The sequence below is a fragment of the Gadus chalcogrammus genome, chromosome 1 (genome assembly GCF_026213295.1).
Source record: "Gadus chalcogrammus isolate NIFS_2021 chromosome 1, NIFS_Gcha_1.0, whole genome shotgun sequence".
Classification (NCBI taxonomy): domain Eukaryota; kingdom Metazoa; phylum Chordata; class Actinopteri; order Gadiformes; family Gadidae; genus Gadus; species Gadus chalcogrammus.
Genome location: NC_079412.1, coordinates 19,574,096 through 19,595,191, shown reverse-complemented (window position 1 = coordinate 19,595,191; position 21,096 = coordinate 19,574,096). Strand labels below are relative to the sequence as shown.

At 43.2% G+C, this 21,096-nt stretch overlaps 3 protein-coding genes across 5 annotated transcripts in view; all 3 read right to left on the bottom strand.

Annotated features, from left to right (window-relative positions):
• The window catches only part of LOC130385898 (tumor necrosis factor receptor superfamily member 23-like), a 71,132-nt gene that overhangs the window by 8,603 nt on the left and 41,433 nt on the right, over positions 1-21,096 (bottom strand). The window lies entirely within an intron of this gene.
• LOC130385951 (tumor necrosis factor receptor superfamily member 23-like) overlaps positions 1-21,096 on the bottom strand; it is a 113,993-nt gene that overhangs the window by 77,036 nt on the left and 15,861 nt on the right. The window lies entirely within an intron of this gene.
• LOC130385923 (tumor necrosis factor receptor superfamily member 5-like) overlaps positions 3,095-21,096 on the bottom strand; it is a 59,405-nt gene continuing 41,403 nt past the window's right edge. For all 3 annotated transcript variants that reach the window (XM_056594721.1, XM_056594710.1, XM_056594716.1), the window contains 13 exons: positions 20,291-20,321; positions 19,052-19,074; positions 18,884-18,920; positions 18,518-18,540; positions 15,820-15,856; positions 14,268-14,293; positions 9,123-9,153; positions 8,370-8,395; positions 8,198-8,234; positions 5,586-5,608; positions 5,419-5,455; positions 3,821-3,846; positions 3,095-3,687 (listed from right to left, as the gene is read on the bottom strand). In XM_056594721.1, the coding sequence (XP_056450696.1) occupies positions 3,601-3,687; positions 3,821-3,846; positions 5,419-5,455; positions 5,586-5,608; positions 8,198-8,234; positions 8,370-8,395; positions 9,123-9,153; positions 14,268-14,293; positions 15,820-15,856; positions 18,518-18,540; positions 18,884-18,920; positions 19,052-19,074; positions 20,291-20,321 (444 nt within the window). In that variant the 3' untranslated portion in view covers positions 3,095-3,600. The remainder of the gene's footprint in view (positions 3,688-3,820; positions 3,847-5,418; positions 5,456-5,585; positions 5,609-8,197; positions 8,235-8,369; positions 8,396-9,122; positions 9,154-14,267; positions 14,294-15,819; positions 15,857-18,517; positions 18,541-18,883; positions 18,921-19,051; positions 19,075-20,290; positions 20,322-21,096) is intronic.

Below are 21,096 nucleotides of genomic sequence, written 5' to 3'. Positions count from 1 at the left end.
GGAGGAAATACATAGGCAGGAGGAGATTGTAAGATGTACTAAGGCAGTGTCACAGGCAAAACAAGGGCAGTGGGTGAATTGGGAGGGAGTGGAGAAGAAGAAGATAAAGTGGAGAGATCTATGGAGCATGGAGGCTAGCAGGATCAGATTTATGATAGGTGCCACTTATGATGTGCTCCCATCTCCCCAGAACTTAAATCAGTGGTATGGTGAGGATGAGACATGCACACTATGTTCCTGTGTATGCAGCCTCCGCCATATCCTATCAGGGTGCAAGGTAAGTCTCTCCCAGGGGCGGTATACGTGGCGTCACAACCAGGTATTGAAATGTTTGGCAGAGGCTGTTGATGCTAAACGGGGAGAAGCTAATTCATCAGCCGCTAGTAAAGAGGGTAGGCAAATTAACTTTGTGCATCAGGGGGAAAAGGCTAGACCATTTAGAGGCAGGCACAGAGTCGGGCAGCTAAGTAATGGAGGAGCCTGGGAATTGAAGGCGGATCTTATTCAGCAGGTTGTTGTGCCTCCACACATTGTTAGCACTCGGCTAAGACCAGATATGCTATTGTGGTCAGACTTAGAGAAGATTGTTTATTTTATTGAACTTACAGTTCCTTGGGAAGACAGAGTTGAAGTAGCTAATGAGCTTAAGAAAGCGAAGTATGCTGAGATGGCTGAAGAGGCAGCACAGAGAGGCTGGAGTTCGCGACTAAGGCCTGTTGAAATCGGTGCACGGGGGTTTGTGGCTAGATCTGCTATTAGCTTGCTGACTGAACTGGGTATTTGTGGACGAAGTCTGAGGCAGGCGGTTAGTAACATGTCCGTGGCAGCAGAACGAGCAAGTGAATGGCTGTGGGTAAGGAGAAAACATACTTCCTGGGGTGCAAGCTGAGGTAAGCCAGCTGTGCTAACGTGAGCTAATATGCCAACGTGTTTGTGTGGTCAGGGTTAGGGGTAGGGCTAGGGGTACGATGCAGGAAAGAGTGTTTAGATGCTTTAAATGTGGCAATGTGGTGGCAGCATTGAGGGGGGTGAATCCAGGACGCTGGTTTCATTGTTAAGCCTTCAGGAGGTGTCGTGGGCCTAACTTAAACGAAACATCTGTGAAAGAGGGTGCCCACTTGATAACCCCAATGATATTCTGCTTACTGCTTACTGCTGTATTTACTGCTGTTAATTGGGCTAGTTGTCTCGTGTTTTTTTTCACCTTTGGTTGGTAGCTCAGTAGCCAGCGTGCTTATAAGGTTGGTTTGGACAGGGGCTTCTGAATATGTGTTTTCCTTGGATTTTGGCACAAGGGATTATAACATCTGATCCTGTGTATTAATGAATGATCTGTTACTCATTTACAAAGTGAAGCATGTGGAATAAGAACTTACCGTAACACTCTGCCTCCTGTTCCGGTATTCTCTTTTTCAATAAAATAATAATGTAAATAAAATATCAACATTGGGTTCATTACAAGGTCATCATCTAATAACTCCACCACTGCCAGCTAGGGTCACACACATTATTGTGGTCTTTATCAAACCAGTTATAATACTTACCTCCAGAAGGACCTCAATGCATTCTGTATAGAGATAAACAATACAGTAACATGTCAGGACAGCAGTCACTATCATTAGTTAGTTTAATGTAACCATGATACATGTTAGTTTAATGTAACCATGATACATGTTAGTTAAATGTAACCATGATACATGTTAAGAGTTTAATGCAACATGATACTTGATACATTTAATCTGACCCTTACCTTCCAGGACTATTATTGATTTTATGAAACATGCATCCTTTTATTATGAACTGCTCCATATATTCTAATCATGTAGAATCAGTTGAACCAGTTCCTGGTTTCCACTCTGAATTAGCCTCTACACAGAAGAACATCTTGACAGACTGAATACGTGTAGGGAGACGGCTGACATTATCGTGGTCAAACAAGGACAGAAGTCTTTCTACCCTCTGTTCCTTCTCTGTGTTGTCGTGATCACCCCAGCTATGAGATTAGTGTGTTATATACATGGATAGCTCCATTCTATAATATAATACATAGTCCAGGTGTAATGGGCCTATTCCGTTTCTCTAACTGCCATTTGTTGGTATGGGTCTGTTTCCTTGAGCCCCTCAGGAAGGTTGTGAAGCCAGGGCTCCAACTGATTAGGCACGGCTACGTCCCCCTTCAGGACATCCTGAGGAGGTGCACTGATAGTTCACCCTCTGGTTAACCAGTACTATAGTCATATTGGGGTCAGAGCTGTTCTCAGCCTCCTCAGACCTGAAGTCCTTGCTTTATCAATGGATCCGACCTCTCCTTGAGGAGCTCTTGGAGAGACGCAGGGAGAACTCCCATCTGAGGCCTCGGATGATTGTATGTTAGGCCTCGGATTGTGTTGTATGTTTGTTTTATGTTATTATACGTTTATTACTTAAATATACTACCCTAATTGTTATAAGTTCGGTAGACTCTTTATTCCTACTCAGTTTATAAAGAAATGATTGACGTGGTCCAGAAATTCCTACCACACTGGGGTTCTCAACCTCCGGGCCGCAGAGATTTAGAAATAAAGCCTACCTGAATTAAAAAATAAATTAAAAATAATAATAATGCTTCCACAAAATTCAAATGAGAGGCCGTCACACCAACCAATCCCAACCCCACTTCTCTATCATGTGTGGCAGGCGGCGGGGAGGAGTGAGGGGAGTGGTGATCGAAGGGAGATATCTGGCAGCATGCTGGCTCCACCCCCAAGCCTTACATGGACTTCCTCCCTTAACGATGCCTGAGGAGCATAGGGCAGGAGTGCTTGGGTTTAAAGGGGAGAGCAGGCTACCACATGAGAGAGAGAGAGAGAGAGAGAGAGAGAGAGAGAGGGAGAGGGGGAGGGAGGGAGGGAGGGACAGAGAGAGAGAGAGAGAGAGAGAGAGAGAGAGAGGGAGGGAGGGGGGGGGAGAGAGAGAGAGAGAGAGAGAGAGAGAGAGAGAGAGAGAGAGAGAGAGAGAGAGAGAGAGAGAGAGAGAGAGAGAGAGACTATCCCATCCCCACTGTGTACCGACCGCTTTGTTTGAGCTGGCAACGACCCCTGGATACGGATTGTGGATTACCTTTTTCCCACCACGGGGATTGTTATTCACAGGGTAAATAAATCATCTGACGTTGTACTGCTCTGTGTATTGTGTGGTTTACTATTCAACTTGGTAGCGTGGAAACCCCACTAGCCTGCTACACATGATAAAGTCTTCATGCCACTATTGTTATGTAAATACTTGGGTCGTTATGTGTGTGGAACAGGATTTATGGCGCTTACTGTATCAGTGGGGAAAAATGTAGTGGCCATTCATATTTTGAAGTTCACTACCACAGGACAACAGGAGAGGCCTCACACCAACCCTAACAATAACCCCCCATATAAATATGCATACCGGGCCTCAGTAATAAAAAGGTTGAGGAACCCTGATCTAGACAATCTTGTTCAGTAGGTCTCCCACTCTGGTCCCTCTGCTAGGTAGGCTCTGACTCTCTGGTACAATTAGATGAAATGTTTTGAATCACAGCGATATCATTTGGCTTGGTGTGTGTCATTAACCCTTGCAAATCACTGGATATTAATTAATGATCTGTGACTCATTTACAAAGTGAAACATGTGGAATATTAGCTTACCATTCAACCTCCTGTTTGGTTCCTCTGTTTCCTTTTCAATCAAATAAAAATGTGAATAAAATATCAACATTGGGTTCATTACAAGGTCATCAACTAATAACAACACTGCCAGCTAGGGTCACACATATTATTGTGTTCTGTATCAAACCAGTAATAACACTTACCTCCAGACGTATTTTATAACCCCATTCTATAGAGATAAACAATACATCAACAGGTCAGGACAGCAGTCACTATCATTCAGCATAACCATGATACATGTTAATGTAATGTTATCTTAATACATGTTGAGCCGCTCTCTGAGCGGCTCTCTCTGAGCGGCTCTCTCTGAGCGGTTCTCTCTGAGCGTCTCTCTCTGAGCTGCTCTCGCTGAGCGGCTCTCAGAGCGGCTCTCTCTGAGCGGCTCTCTCAGAGCCGCTCTGAGAGAGCCGCTCAGAGAGAGCCGCTCAGAGAGAGCCGCTCAGAGCGGCTCTCTCTGAGCGGCTCTCTCTGAGCGGCTCTCAGAGCGGCTCTCAGAGCGGCTCTCAGAGCGGCTCTCTCTGAGCGGCTCTCTCTGAGCGGCTCTCTCTGAGCGGCTCTCTCTGAGCGGCTCTCTCTGAGCGGCTCTCTCTGAGCGGCTCTCTCTGAGCGGCTCTCTCAGAGCGGCTCTCTCTGAGCGGCTCTCTCAGAGCGGCTCTCTCAGAGCGGCTCTCTCAGAGCGGCTCTCAGAGCGGCTCTCTGAGCGGCTCTCTCTGAGCGGCTCTCTCTGAGCGGCTCTCTCAGAGCGGCTCTCGGAGCGGCTCTCTGAGCGGCTCTCTCTGAGCGGCTCTCTCTGAGCGGCTCTCTCAGAGCGGCTCTCGGAGCGGCTCTCGGAGCGGCTCTCTCAGAGCGGCTCTCTCTGAGCGGCTCTCTCTGAGCGGCTCTCTCTGAGCGGCTCTCTCAGAGCGGCTCTCTCTGAGCGGCTCTCTCTGAGCGGCTCTCTCAGAGCGGCTCTCTCAGAGCGGCTCTCTCTGAGCGGCTCTCTCTGAGCGGCTCTCTCTGAGCGGCTCTCTCTGAGCGGCTCTCAGAGCGCCGCTCCGAGAGAGCCGCTCTGAGAGAGCCGCTCAGAGAGAGCCGCTCAGAGAGAGACGACGTTAAATGGTAAGTTCTTAATCCACAGGCTTCACTTGTTTTAAATTACTCAGTTAAGGAATGGTGGAAGTTCCTCCAAATGATTTTTAATTAGTAGAAACATTGAAGCAAAATGAAAAGATCGCACAAAGTTGCTTCATTGATGTTGTCCTGAACTAGGAAGAATTGTGAGTTTCCCTCAGAGGTTCTGTCCAACAGACGAGCGACCCGCCGACCGCGAGGCGTTGGTTTACAATACGGTCGGCCTATCAGAGTCCAGTGTGAACGCTGACCGAACCAAATGAAAATGTAACAAAGCCTCATCTTCACCCTGAATCGGACCGAGTCTACGCACTAAAGGAGTGAAAGCGCCCTTTCTACCCTTTGTCCCTGCTCTGTGTTGTCATTACGACTCAGTGAGCTACGTTATAAACGCCACTGAGCTGACGTTATGCTGGCCACATCGCCCCAGCTATGAAAGTAGTGTCTTATATACATGGATAGCTCCATTCTATAATCTAATATCTAGAGGATGTTGTTCAGTACATCATCAGATAGAGGCTCTGACTCTCTGGTACAATTAGATGAAATCTTTTACCCTCGCAAATCACTGGATATTAATAAATTATCTGTAACTCATTTACAAAGTGAAACATGTGGAATAAGAACTTACCAGTTGACAGAAAATCCAGTGCCAGTGTTTTCCTTTTCTAAAAGATAAAGATGTGAATAAAATATCAACATTGAGTTCACTACAAGGTCATCATCTAATAACTCCACCACTGCCAGCTAGGGTCACACATATTATTGTGGTCTTTATCAAACCAGTAAAACACTTACGTCCAGAAATCGAGGATATAATCCTATTTAGAGACAAACAATACAGTTACATATCAGGACAGCAGTTAATAACATTCAGCATAACCCTCATACATGTTAGTTCAATCTAACCATGATACACGTCAGAGTTTAATGTAATATGATGAATGGGTAACCCTTCCTTTTACAGTCCCCTAATTACTAGGTATGGAACGAGATATGGAACGAGACGCTATCGGCAACATCGGTATAGTTTAATTAGCGTTGAAAGTACAGCTCATTTTTTCCAAATAACAGCAGTTTCGAACCGTGCCTGCCGCCTGCTATTTCGTAACTGTGCTTATCTCTCTCCCGCTCTGCCTCCGGCTCACACACACCCTGCTCCGGCCCGGCCCCCCTTCCACTCACGTCACTCCATAGTGACGTGGAGTCACTATGGCTCCATAGTTTGGAAATTTTTTGGGTACAAGGTGTCTGACGAATTACAGAATCAGTTACTTTGTAGAGAGTACTTCAAATCTCGTCCCAAAATTATTGCGGACTCCCGGACACTAGTGCTGCACGATTAATCGAATCACATCATCCTTTGCGATTGTATAACCGCAAAAGGCTGCGATTTAATAAAAAAAAAAGAATGCAATTCTTTTTTTGTATTTTCTTATTTATTCTATTTATTTCATTTAGATGTACTATTGAGAAAAAGGCCAATTGCTCTGTCAGCTAGCATTCCTGCGCTTTAAACCGTACTCCCTAAAACTGAGGTTTTGGAGTTTAACACGCAGCTGCGCACGAGGTTGAACGTGATTGCTGTGTAACGACTCGTACAGGATCAGCTGATTCTTAGTTGACTTGGTTTAAACTGCTTGGAAACCGGAAGTACTCTGATTTCTAGTATACTCCAGCAGATGCAGTCTTAACTTAATGGTGGATGCATTTTGTGCTATAATTACCAACAAAAACTTAATTGGAATGTAAAGTGAACTTTAATATAATAAAACTATAATAAATAAAAACGCTAATAATGTTGACATATATTATGAAATAGTCTAGGCTACTTTTTGTGGAAATCTGAGTCTGGAATCTGCCCTCACCTACGTCAATCAATTACTTGTCATGGTTTTCTCTTGGTGTGTGTATGCAAACGTGATTACTTAATTAAATGAAGACGAACTAATAGGCCTATGCGAGTACTTAGGGTAATGTCACGCCTTTCAATTCTCGGAGAAGGAGAGTTAGGACCATTTTAGTTAAGCATTGACCTTTTTATGTTTCGTTGAATGGTACGATCCTCTGTGCGTTCATTTATATTTTTTACATACAAATAATCTGTTCTTTGTAGAGTTTTAGTTGGGCACTATATAAGCAACTCCTATATTGTAGCCTGTATTGTACTGAAGGCCTACCTGATGTAATAAGTGTAAATAATTCATAAAACTAATTCTGTGTGTGTGTGTCGGTTATGATGGAGCCTTGCTTCATCCTGCAAACTGATTTAGTCTCCTCTAAAACCACGTCAGTTTTGAGATTAGACTAACACGCACAAAATACGCCCTCTAGTGTCTGATGTGAATTTCTCTGAAGACACAGCAATTGAGATCAAGGTAAAACGGAGCTGCAGGTTAAACCACAAGTACATACGACACAGCAATGGAGCTTAAGACGTCACGAGACTTCTTGAGTTTAAAACCGTGTTAAACTCTAAAAAGTTGCTAAGCTAGCGACAGAGCAATTGCCCCAACAAGTTTGCACTGCAGAAATGCCTTTATTTTGAAAAAGATAAATTTTTCATTATTTATTTAATTTGTAAAATATTGTTATTTTTTTATGCTAGTTTAAGTTTGTATGTTTGAGTTGAGAAATAAACATTTTAAAATTATCAGCAATCTGTGTACATTTTTCTTGATAACCAGGCAAGTAGACTCATGACACCATTTGTTTATTATATCGCATTCGCAAATCGCAATATTGTCCACATTATCGCAATATGACTTTTTCAACAAACCGTTCAGCACTAGCGGACAACTGCCCCGGTGGGTGTCACTGCCTCCGCCTCATATTTGAGAACATTACAATAGAATATATAAAATCACAGCCAAAAGTTGTGTGCGCCTCCGGAGCGCAGCTCCGGCGGGTGCGTGATATTATATATTATAATTGTAATGTTCTCAAACACGAGGCGGAGGCAGTGTCTAGTCCACGGTTTATTCAACCATCAAACTGTATTCAATTCCGAGCGGTTCCCCCCCCCCCCCCCCCCCCATCAGATAGGCAGGTTAACGAGCACTGCGACGCAGGCAGGCTGAGAATGAGAGCACAGCGACGCCACCGATGTAGAATGAAGAGTTGGAGCGCGGCAACGGCAACTATGTTATTACATCAACAACTATCGACATTTATCTATCGCCATTGTGCTTGAAGATATCGAGATATGACTTTTGGTCCAAATCGCCCAGCCCTACTACAAGTTTATCATGACAAATGCTAGTTTAATGTTACATGATACATGATAAAGTTTAATGTGACGCTTACCTCCAAGGACTATGATTGATATAATGAAAGATATGCGTCCTATTACTATGAACTGCTTAGCTGTTAATCATTTACAAAGTGAAGCATGTGGAATAAGAACTTACTCTCCAGCTTCTTATTCTGTTCCGGTGTTTTCTTTTTCTATCAAATAAAAATGTAAATAAAATAACAACATTGGGTTCGTTACAAGGTCATCACCTAATAACTCCCCCACTGCCAGCTAGGGACCGGGTCACATATTATTGTGTTTTGTATCAAACCAGTAACAACACTTACCTTCTGACGGATTAGATTAGCCTTTTCTATAAAGAGATAAACAATACAACAACATGTCAGGACAGCAGTCACTATCATTCAGCAAAACCCTGATACATGTTAGTTTAATGTAACTGTGATACGTGTTAGTTTAATGTAACCATGATACATGTTAGTTTAATGTAACATGATACATGATAGAGTTTAATGTAACCCTTACCTCCCAGGACTATGATTGATATTTTGAAACCTATGCATCTTATTATTATGAACTGCTCCAAATATTCTAATCATGTAGAATCAGTTGAACCAGTTCCTGGTTTCCACTCTGAATTAGCCTCTACACAGAAGAACATCTTGACAGACTGAATATGTGTAGGGAGACGGCTGCCATTATCGTGGTCAAACAAGGACAGAAGTCTTTCTACCCTTTGTCCCTGCTCTGTGTTGTCATGACGACACAGTGAGCTATGTTATAAACGCCACTGATCTGACGTTATGCTGGCCACATCGCCCCAGCTATGAGAGTAGTGTCTTATATACATGGATAGCTCCATTCTATAATCTAATATCTAGATGATGTTGTTCAGTAGGTCTGCCACTCTGGTCCCTCTGCTAGGTAGGCTCTGACTCTCTGGTACAATTAGATAAAATGTTTTGAATCACAGCAATATCATTTGACTTGGTGTGAGTCACTAACTCTTGCAAATCATGGATATTAATAAGTGATCTGTTACTCATTTACAAAGTGAAGCATGTGGAATAAGAACTTACCGTAACAGTTATTCTCCTGTTCCGGTGTTTCCTTTTTTAATAAAATAAAAATGTCAATCCAATATGAACATTGATTTCATCACAAGGTCATCATTAGTGGTGGATTAAGGTGGTCATTGGCCCCTAGGCTACTATTTGTGTGAGGCCCCCTTACTGATCACGCAGAAAAAAATAAATTCAGTGCCAAGTGTAAAAGCGTGCTAAGAAATTACATGGCCCTCACACACACACTCGGGGAGTACTGGCACACACACACACATTGAGACGGCCTTCACTAAAACAGCAATGATACAGAAACAAGAGTGAGTTCCCCATAGCTGCCGCAACCATGTATTTCTGGGGACCGACCGACCGACAGAGAACTCCTTAATGAGGCTGGTAAAATCCAATTTGCCCAGAATATCACTTTCAGAGACGAGTGATTCAGTCTCTTTTGGCCCATGGTGGATTTCAGTCTATCTTTTACTAGTGCCAATTAGTGTTGGGGTGTATGACCAAAAATTGATATCGCAGTATTTTTCTCAACGGTTTCACGGTATATTACGTTATTTTTTTTATTTTATTTTTCATGCATTATCAGGTGTTCACTAGTGCTGCCACCAACGACAAATTTTCTAACGATTAATCTTTCAAATAATTTTTCGATTAGTCGACTCATCTACTAATCTATATATATATTTTAAATAATTTAAAATAAATAGGCCTAATCACAAAGAATAATAATTACATGCTGAAAGGAGGCATGCACGCAGATACTCGGGTTTACACTTGCGTGAATGGCGGGCTGTAAAACATCACTGCCAAAGTCATATTAAGTAATATAACGCAGGATCGCAAGGTAGCTGTCACGTTAAAATTGTACCGGGGGCGAAAATTGTACCGGCCTACGTCATCCATAGTAATCCATTCCAAACCTGCCTGGCAACAGAGGATCGCGATCGCGTAGAATGACGTGGGAAGGTTCTTGAACATTCGCGAACTCGTTCATTGAGCGCGACAAGACAGATAACACTTATTTTACAAATTACATTTATTAGCGTTCCTAACTTTATATTTGTATTGTATTGAATTGTATTTATCTATTTCCCTACACAGTAATAGCTAAATGTTATGTGGATAACGTGAATAATAATAATAAAAAACATTTACCAGTTAGTAAATGCCTGCGCACCTATCTACCCATCTATCGATCTATTATCTATCTATCTATCTATTACCTATAATCTATTCTCTACATTTAATTAAGGAAATTAAATTAACACAAGCTAGCTAGACTATGATACACATTAAACCCTCAGTTTACTAGCTAAATTCGATTAAACAATGAAATGCAATACAAATATAAAGTAAAAACAAGTGTTATCTAGCGATCCATTATCTGTATTATATTATTTCGTCTTCGGCAACATGAGCGCGATTGAAACCTGCCTGGCAACGGACAACGTCTTTAGTTGTCCGTTGCCTGGCAACGGACAACTAAAGACGTAGGCCGGTACAATTTTCGCCCCCGGTAAAATTTTAACGTGACAGAGCCACAGGAGACGCCAACATTGTTTTCAACCGCTCGGTACCGCACCGTATTAATTGCCAAGTTTTGAAAATAAAAGAAAGTATTTGAAGCAAATAAGCGACTCTGTTTTTGAATAATTTTATTTGGTTGAACGAATAGTTTTGGATGCATGCATCGGCTTTGAGTTTGTTTTTTTGTTACTTTGAAATCGCATACGCTCGCAACACACACAGACACACACACGTTCAGTTATTCACGCATGCAGCTGTCACGCCATATTTGTACCGGCTGCCAAATTTGTACCGGGCACGTCATCCATACGTAATCCATTCCAAACCTGCCTGGTAACAGATGATCGCGACGTCCGTTGCCTGGCAACGGACGATCGTGTCGAATGACTTGAAAGGTTCACGAACATTCGCGAACCTTCAAGCTCGTTCAAAACAAGTGTTATCTAGCGATCCGTTATCTGTATTGTGCTATTTTGTCCTTGACCTGCTTTAAACACTCAGTTTACTTGCTAAATTTGATTAAACAATTAAATACAATACAAATATAATACAACAATTTCGGGACATCTAGCAAGGATGCCCACTGGGCGCCTCCCTTGGGAGGTGTTTCAGGCACGTCCAGTGGGGAGGAGACCTCGGGGAAGACCCAGGACTAGGTGGAGAGATTATATCTCAACACCGGCCTGGGAACGCCTCGGGATCCCGCCGTCAGAGCTGGTCAATGTGGCCCGGGAAAGGTAAGTCTGGGGCCCCCTGCTTGAGCTGCTCCCCCCGCGACCCGACCCCGGATAAGCGGATGACGATGAGGAGGAGGATGAGGACAAATATAAAGTAAAAACAAGTGTTATCTAGCGATCCGTTTTCTGTATTATGTTATTTCGTCTTTGGCAACATGAGCGCGAATGTTTTTTGAAACCCGCTTTAAACACTCAGTTTACTAGCTAAATTTGATTAAACAATTAAATACAATACAAATATAAAGTAAAAAAAAGTGTTATCTAGTGATCCGTTAACTGTATTATGTTATTTCGTCTTTGGCAACATGAGCGTGAATGTTTTTTAAAACCTGCCCAGCAACGGACAACCCTTACGTAATCAGTTGTCCGTTGCCTGGCAACGGACAACTGTTGACGGGCCCGGTACAAATTTGGCAGCCGGTACAAATTTGGCGTGACACAGCCACTACAACCTGCCGATCTTCAATCAAAACAACATCAAGTAAGTGATGCCGCAGCGCGTTGACAAGTCCATCCCGAGGCATCCATAGGCTTTATGGTTTATATGTTTAAGCCGTGACTTTTACCAGTTGGCCTGAAATATCACGCCTCGCAGTCATGGTCCTATAAAGAAAGTTGCAGTCGTAGTCGTACCATGCGTGTTTAGAAGCGCAACAATGAAAAGGGTCCCGTCTGAAACAGTGTCGCGCGGCGCAGCGTTCCAAACGTTGTGTAGGCTAATCAAATAAACCGGTATGGCGGCACATAAAAAATGTAGATCATAACGAAAATACACGCCGGTATGCGGTGTGAACCGGAATGCCGCCCAGCACAAGCGCCAATTTTAAAAAAGAGCGCCCCCCCGCTGGCATTGGTCACAGGCATAGTCATAAATAGTCTGAGTGCTATATCGACAAATGGAAACACTTCTCAGGCATTCTGCCTCTTTGCCGTCCAGCAGACGTGACGTATTCCTTTACAACCAAATTGACTTAACCCTTATAAGGTGTTCGGGTCTGTGGGACCCGTTTTCAGTTTTTAGCTTTATAAAAGTGATACAAATAATTATTTTTTTGAACTAAGATTCATTGGCTTTGGCTCATTTTCTGTGAGGAACATGAATCAGAAAACATTTTCAATGACCCACCCCTGTATACCCCCCCATCACATTTATATTACACACAGGGTGTTCGGGTCCAGTGGACCCGGAGCTGTTTAAGTGTGGAAATCATAGGTTCTGTGCACCCTAATTTTCCCTTCTTCCTCTCTGTGTGTGTGTGTGTGTGTGTGTGTGTGTGTGTGTGTGTGTGTGTGTGTGTGTGTGTGTGTGAGAGAGAGAGAGAGGGGGAAAGAGTGAAGCAGGTGAATGGGCCCTTGGTGTGAGCACCCACAGTGTGCACCCACTGTTTGCAACCTTGTGCATCCCGCACAAGGTTGCAAAATTGGAGCACCCAACACTATCAAGCTTGGGGACCTGACACTATAAAAAAGCTCTGTCAGCGTGGTTCCATACCACAACTGATAAAGATGGCAAAGCGATTCTCTGTTCAGACTGCCCTACAGTTGATATTTGAAGAGACAGAGGGTTTTGATGGTGATGCAGAGGAAATAGTTTCGGAAAGTGAGGATAACATTTCAGAGTCTGACACCAAGTTTGAAGAGGAGGATGAGCATCAGCCAGCTCCGAAACGTAAAAGAGCCTCAGGACTAGCCCTTCAGCAGCCAGGACAAGCCTGCGAGCAGCAAGCCCCAGGACCATCCCGTGAGCAGCCAGGACCAGCCCGCAAGCAGCCAGCCCCAGGAACATCCCGTGAGCAGCCAGGACCAGCCCGTGAGCAGCCAACCCCAGGAACAACCCGCGAGTAGCCAGCCCCAGTACCAGCCCGCGAGCAGCCAGCCCCAGGACCAACCCGCGAGCAGCCAGCCCCAGGACCAACCCGCAAGCAGCCAGCCCCAGTAACAACCCGCAAGCAGCCAGCCCCAGGACCAACCCGCAAGCAGCCAGCCCCAGGACCAGCCCGCAAGCAGCCAGCCCCAGGACCAACCCGCAAGCAGCCAGCCCCAGGAACAACCCGCAAGCAGCCAGATGTAGGACCAGCCCGTCAGCCAAAAAGAAACGCTGTGAAGTGTGTTGTCCCATGATGGACAGAAAAACACAATATACATGCAACCAGTGCAAAAAATACATATGCAATACACACACAGTGAGACTCTGCCCCTCATGTGTGGTATAGTCTGATATACGTATAATGGCAGTGTTCAAAGGCTTTAATGTGTTGTTCAGACAGATGTTATTGAGTATGTTTCAATTTCTAATGATGTTGATTATTTCCCAGTTATGCCTGTTTTATGAGGCATTTCCTTATTTTGTTGCATTTTAATACAAAAAGAAACAAAAACGAGTGGCACCTCTATTCATAAATGTGATTTAACAAAGGTAAAGGGATCAAATTTAACATATGTGTTGTTTATATTACTTGCAATTGGGTTGAGGTAACCATTTGGTGAGTATTTAAAAAAAAAAGTTAGATTATGTTGAATTAAAAGGCCTAAAATGCAATGGGTCCACCAGACCCAGCAGCACCTCCTGTGTAACAAAAACACGAACACCCTATGAGGGTTAATGTCCCTGGTCACATGACATGGCCCACACATCTACCCAATCAGCTGCTTCACTCTTTAATTGTTCTTGTTATGGGCCAATAGGAGTCAAGTCTTTTTTTTTTATTTAAGTAAAATTGAAAATAGTCTGGCCAATCCAGGGCCCCTTGCACACCTGGGCCCCTAGGCTCAGCCGAGGCTAGCCTGGGGGTTAATCCGCCTCTGGTCATCATCTAATAACTCCACCACTGCCAGCTAGGTTCACACATGTTATTGTGTTCTGTATCAAACCAGTAATAACACTTACCATCTCATCTATTTCTTTTTCCAATTCTATAGAGAGAAACAACACATCAACATGTCAGGACAGCAGTCACATCATTCAGCATAACCCTGATACATGTTAGTTTAATGTAACCATGATACATGTTAGTTTAATGTAACCATGATACATGTTAGTTTAATGTAACCATGATACATGTTAGTTTAATGTAACATGATACATGTTAGTTGAATCCAACCATGAATCATGTTATTTAAATCTAACCATGATACATGTTAGTTTATTGTAACTATGATACATGTTAGTTTAATGTAACATGATACATGATAGAGTTCAATGTAACCCTTACCTCCCAGGACTATGATTGATATTATTAAACGTATCCATCCTATTATTATGAACTGCTCCATGTATTCTAATCATGTAGAATCAGTTGAACCAGTTCCTGGTTTCCACTCTGAATTAGCCTCTACACAGAAGAACATCTTGACGGACTGAATACGTGTAGGGAGACAGCTGCCATTATCGTGGTCAAACAAGGACAGAAGTCTTTCTACCCTTTGTCCCTGCTCTGTGTTGTCATGACGACTCAGTGAGCTACGTTGTAAACGCCACTGAGCTGACGTTATGCTGGCCACATCGCCCCAGCTATGAGAGTAGTGTCTTATATACATGGATAGCTCCATTCTATAATCTTATATCTAGATCAGGGCTATTCAACCTCCTTAACAAGTGGGCCAAAAAGGAAAACCACTGGGGGTTTGGGCCACACAGAGTAAAACTACGTGAATGAATCGCTACAAATAAATCGTACTTAAAGTAGTGGTAACTTAATATATATAGTACTACTACATGGAATAAACTTGTTAGACGCATTCCTTCCTTCTTCACTTTTAATCGTATCATAATAAAAGATTTTGTTCTCAAATATTTTGGACACGTATTTAGAATTAAACAATGTTGTTTGAATCATCACAAAACAGAACTACTGTACATATGAGACATTTTGAGCCAAAGAGTCAGTGGGAAAGATTGCACTGCCTTGTTTGCCTAGTTTGGCTCATCCTGAGACACTCATGCAGCTTCTCATAGGTCACGGAGCAACGTGCCCTTGTTCTGATGGCATTCATATGAGAAAAGCTAGACTCACACGTATCGGTTGAGCCAAACATTGTCAGAATAAGTGATGCCAGTTCCTGATTGTGGGGTACTGATACTGGCTAGTATCACCGGCTACACAGAGAAACCTGATTTGCATGCAACTATGTTTCTCCTTTATTTTATTTATTTTTTGCATGCAACCTCTTGCGGGCCGGAAAATAATTAAGAGGGGCCGCATTTCGCCCACGGGCCGCTAGTTGAATAGGCCTGATCTAGATGATGTTGTTCAGTAGGTCTGCCACTCTGGTCCCTCTGCTAGGTAGGCTCTGACTCTCTGGTACAATTAGATGAAATGTTTTGAATCACAGTGATATCATTTGACTTGGTGTGAGTCAGTAACCCTTGCAAATCACTGGATATTAATAAGTTATCTGTTACTCATGAACACAGTGAAACATGTTGAATAAGAACTTACCAGTTAACGTCCAATCAGTTTTCAGTGATTCCCTTTTCTATAAGATAAAAATTTAAATAAAATATCAACATTGGGTTCATTAAAAGTCATCTTCTAATAACTCCACAAAAATGTATGCTTTCCAACAAGAGATAAAAACTCTCTGGACCAAGTATATACAAATATACAGAGGGCATATAAAGCTGCACCATCCCCACACCTCGGATTATCAGATCATATCTCCTTGACACTGATTTCATCTTATAAACCAGTTGCTGTAGAACCAAACCAGCTGTGAAGACAGTACAGCTATGGAGTGAGGAAGCTGTTACATCACTACAGGACTGTTTTTAGAGCTCAGTATGGGAGGTATTTTCTCAGGGAGCCAACTTGGAGGAGTACACCTCTAACGTCCTGGACTACATTCAGTTTTGCACCGAGACAGTACTGCGCACCAGAACCATCAAGGTGTTCCCTAATCAGAAACCCTGGTTTGACGGTAATGTGAGGTCGCTGCTCAGGGCGAGAGATTTTGCCTTCAGGTCGGGGGACAGGCTGGCCTATAGAACTGCCCGACAAGACCTAAAAAAGGGCCTTAAAGGGGACATATCACACCACCAGGTGTGAGTGTGATTAGCCATTACAAGCAGGTTTGAAAATATGCAGCATTGGGACATCACAGGCGGGCGTGTCCACCTAGATGTGTGCTGGATAGATCAGTCTACCAGCCTACCCAGTGGACTGTAGCAAACGTTGCTCATCTGTCCGTCACACATCTAGGTGGCCACGCCCACCTGTGATGTCACAATGCTGCACATTTTGAAAACGGCTTGTAATGGCTAATCACACTCACACCTGGTGATATGATAGGTCCCCTTTAAAGAGGTCAAAGGCAAGTAGAGACAGCGCATTGAGGGTCACTTTGAAAACAAGGACCCCAGGAGCATGTGGAGAGGCATCACAACTCTATCTGACTACAAATATAAGACCACACTGGTTAGCGAGGGGGAGGAGCAGACACACACAATTCAGCACCAACAGGTGAGGTCCACCTTGAGAAGGATTGACACCAACAAGGCTACTGGCCCTGATGGGGTGTCGGGCCGTATACTGAGGTCATGTGCCGACCAGTTAGCAGGAGCTATTACAGACATCTTCACCCTCTCTCTGCAACAAGCTGCAGTTCCCTCCTGCCTTAAGACCACTACCATCGTCCCTATCCCCACAAATTCTGCATTCCCTGCCTCAATGACTACCGCCCAGTCGCCCTCACCCCAGTAATCATGAGGTGCTTTGAGCGGATGATACTGGCGTACATCAGAGACCGCATCCCTGTGGACCTGGACAGCCACCAGTTTGCCCATCAGGCAAACAGATCCACAGAGGACGCTGTCTCCATCCCACTCCACACAGCCCTGTCCCCCCTGGAGTACCCCAACACATATGTAAGGGTGCTCTTTGTGGACTTCAGCTCTGCCTTCAACACCACAATCCCCCATAAACTGGTCCTCAAACTCATTCATCTTGGTCTCCCCACCTCACTCTGCTCATGGATCCTGGACTTTGTTTCAAACAGACCACAGAATGTCAGAGTAGGGGATCTGACATCCTCAACTATAACCTTGAACACCGGTGCGCCCCAGGGGTGTGTACTCAGCCCAGCCCTCTACACCCTCTTCACCATGACTGCGTACCCATCCAGTCATCCAACACTAATCAAATGAGCTGATGACACCACTTTGGTGGGGCTCATTGGTGACAACAGCGAGTGCAATTATAGGCAGGAGGTCCAACACATGGCAGAGTGGTGTGTGGATAACAACCTGGTCCTAAACACCACCAAAACAAATGAGATCCTCGTGGACTTTAGGAGGTCCAAGAGGACCACGCAGACCCCACTTACCATCAACGGGGAAGAAGTGGAGAGGGTGGACTCTGTTAAACTCCTGGGGACGTACAACACCAAGGACCTAACATGGGCTACTAACATCTCCAACCTTGTAAAGAGGGCCCAGAGGGACCGCCTGAAGAGGAAGGCAAGGTCAATCAGCACAGGTAAAACTCACCCTGGACACACCTTGTTTGTCCCCCTCCCATCAGGGGAGAGGTACCGCACACTGCGGGCCCGCACCACAAGACTAAGGAACAGCTTTTCCCCAAGAGCTGTAGCCTCCATCACCCCCCAACCCCCTAACAAAGCACTAAGGACAACTCTCCTCCAGGAGCAGTAGCTTCCAACCCCCACAACCCCCCCGCCCCGCCCCTCCACACACACAACAGACTGGACTTGATGGGCACAATATGTACAGGGTGATGTGTGTGTGTGTGTGTGTGTGTGTGTGTGTGTGTGTGTGTGTGTGTGTGTGTGTGTGTGTGTGTGTGTGTGTGTGTGTGTGTGTGTGTGTGTGTGTGTGTGTGTGTGTGTGTGTGTGTGTCTACTATTAGTACTGTGCACTTTTCAGCTGTGGCCTCCAGTGAAATCTTTATCCATATATATATATATTCTTTTACATTTTTTTTTTTAAGCACTTTTGTTATTTGGTCTTTGTGCGATTGTCTTATTGTGTCTTTTTGTGTTTTGTGTCATTTAGACATTTAAACTCTAACTGCTGCTAGAGAGTGTCAACCTGTATTTCGTTGTGTACTGCAATGACAATTAAACTCCTTGAACCTTCACACATATTATTGTGTTCTGTATCAAACCAGTAATAACACTTACCTCATTATATCGATCAATCAATTCTGTATAGAGATAAATAATACAGTAACATGTCAGGAGAGCAGTCAATATCATTCAGCATAACCCTGATGCATGTTAACCTCGATACATGTTAGTTTAATGTATCATGATACATGTTAGTTTAATCTAAACACAATACATGTCAGTAGTTTAATGTTATCATGATACATGATAGAGTTTAAAGTAACCATGATACATGTCAGAGTTTAATCTAACCCTTACCTCCCAGGACTATGATTGATATTATGAAAGGTATGGATCCTATTATTACGAACTGCTCAATATATTCTATCTAAGTTATCTGCTACTCATTTAGAAAGTGAAACATGTGGAATAAGAACTTACCATCAAACTTCCTCTGCTGTTCCTGTGTTTTCTTTTTCTATAAAATAAAAATGTGAATAAAATATCAACATTGGGTTCATTACAAGGTCATCATCTAATAACTCCACCACTGCCAGCTAGGGTCACAGATATTATTGTGTTCTGTATCAAACCAGTAATAACACTTACCTCTTCAAGTGGTTTCCCCAATGCTATATAGAGATAAACAATACAGTAACATGTCAGGACAGCAGTCACTATCATTAGTTAGTCTAATGTCACCATGGTACTTACTTACTGCCCTTTATGCCTACTGGCATGTAGGGCAGCAACAAAGGATCTCCATTCCCGTCTGTTTAGGGTCAGGTTATAACCATGATACATGTTATTAAAATCTATAGATTAAACTAACATCATGGTTATAACCATGATACATGTTATTAAAATCTATAGATTAAACTAACATCATGGTTATAACCATGATACATGTTATTTAAATCTATAAATTAAACTAACATCATGGTTATAACCATGATACATGTTATTAAAATCTATAGATTAAACTAACATCATGGTTATAACCATGATACATGTTATTAAAATCTATAGATTAAATTAACATCATGGTTATAAATAACCATGATACATGTTATTTAAATCTATAGATTAAACTAACATCATGGTTATAACCATGATACATGTTATTAAAATCTATAGATTAAACTAACATCATGGTTATAACCATGATGCATGTTAGTTTAATCATTCAACTAACATGTATCATGGTTACTTTAAACTTTAATGTAACCATGATACATGTTAGTTTAATGTAACCATGATACATGTTAGTTGAATGAGTTGAGTAAGCTTAATGTAATGCTTACCTCCCAGGACTATGGTTGATATTATGAAACGTATCCATCCTATTATTATGAACTGCTCCATATACTCTAATCATGTAGAATCAGTTGAACCAGTTCCTCGTTTCCACTCTGAATTAGCCTCTAAACATCTTGACAGACTGAATACGTGTAGCGAGACGGCTGCCATTTTTCGTGGTCAAACAAGGACAGAAGTCTTTCTACCCTTTGTCCCTGCTCTGTGTTGTCATGACGACTCAGTGAGCTACGTTATAAACGCCACTGAGCTGACGTTATACTGGCCACATCGCCCCAGCTATGAGAGTAGTGTCTTATATACATGGATAGCTCCATTCTATAATCTAATATCGAGATGATGTTGTTCAGTAGGTCTGCCACTCTGGTCCCTCTGCTAGGTAGGCTCTGACTCTCTGGTACAATTAGATGAAATGTTTTGAAACACAGCGATATCATTTGGCTTGGTGTGAGTCAGTAAGCCTTGAAAATCATGGATATTAATAAATGATCTGTTACTCATTTACAAAGTGAAGAATGTGTAAGAACTTACTGTAACAAATATCCCTCTGTTCCGGTGTTTCCTTTATAAATAAAATAAAAATGTGATTCAAATATGAACATTGGGTTGATTACATGTCATCATCAATGGTGGATTAAGGTGGTCATTGGCCCCTAGGCTACTACTTTGTGAGGCCCCCTTACTGATCAGGCAGAACAAAACTAAATTCAGTGCCATGTGTAAACAAAGGAATATTACATGGCCCTCACGCACACACTCGGGGAGCACTGGCACACACACACACACACACACACACACACACACACACACACACACACACACACACACACACACACACACACACACACACACACACACACACACACACACACACACACACACACACACACATTGAGACGGCCATCACTAAAACAGCAATGATACAGAAACAAGGGTGAACTCCCCATAGCTGCTGCGACCAGGTATTTCTGTGGACCGACCGACCGACCGACAGAGAATTCCTTAATGAGGCTGGGAGAATCCAATTTGCACAGAATATCGCTTTCAATGGCGAGATCAGAGACGGTGATTCAGTCTGTTTAAGACCATCGTGGATCTCAGTCTAGCTTTACCTAGCGCCATTTTTTAAACGACCGCCCCCCGATGGCATTGGTCAGAGGCAAAGTCATAAATAGTCGGGGTGCTGTATCGACAAATGGAAACACTTGTGCTTTTTGCCTTTTCAGGCATTCGCCCTCTTTGCTGTCCAGCAGACGTGACGTATTCCTTTACAACCAAACTGACTTTATGAACCTGGTCACATGACATGGCCCACACATCTAGCCAATCAGCTGCTT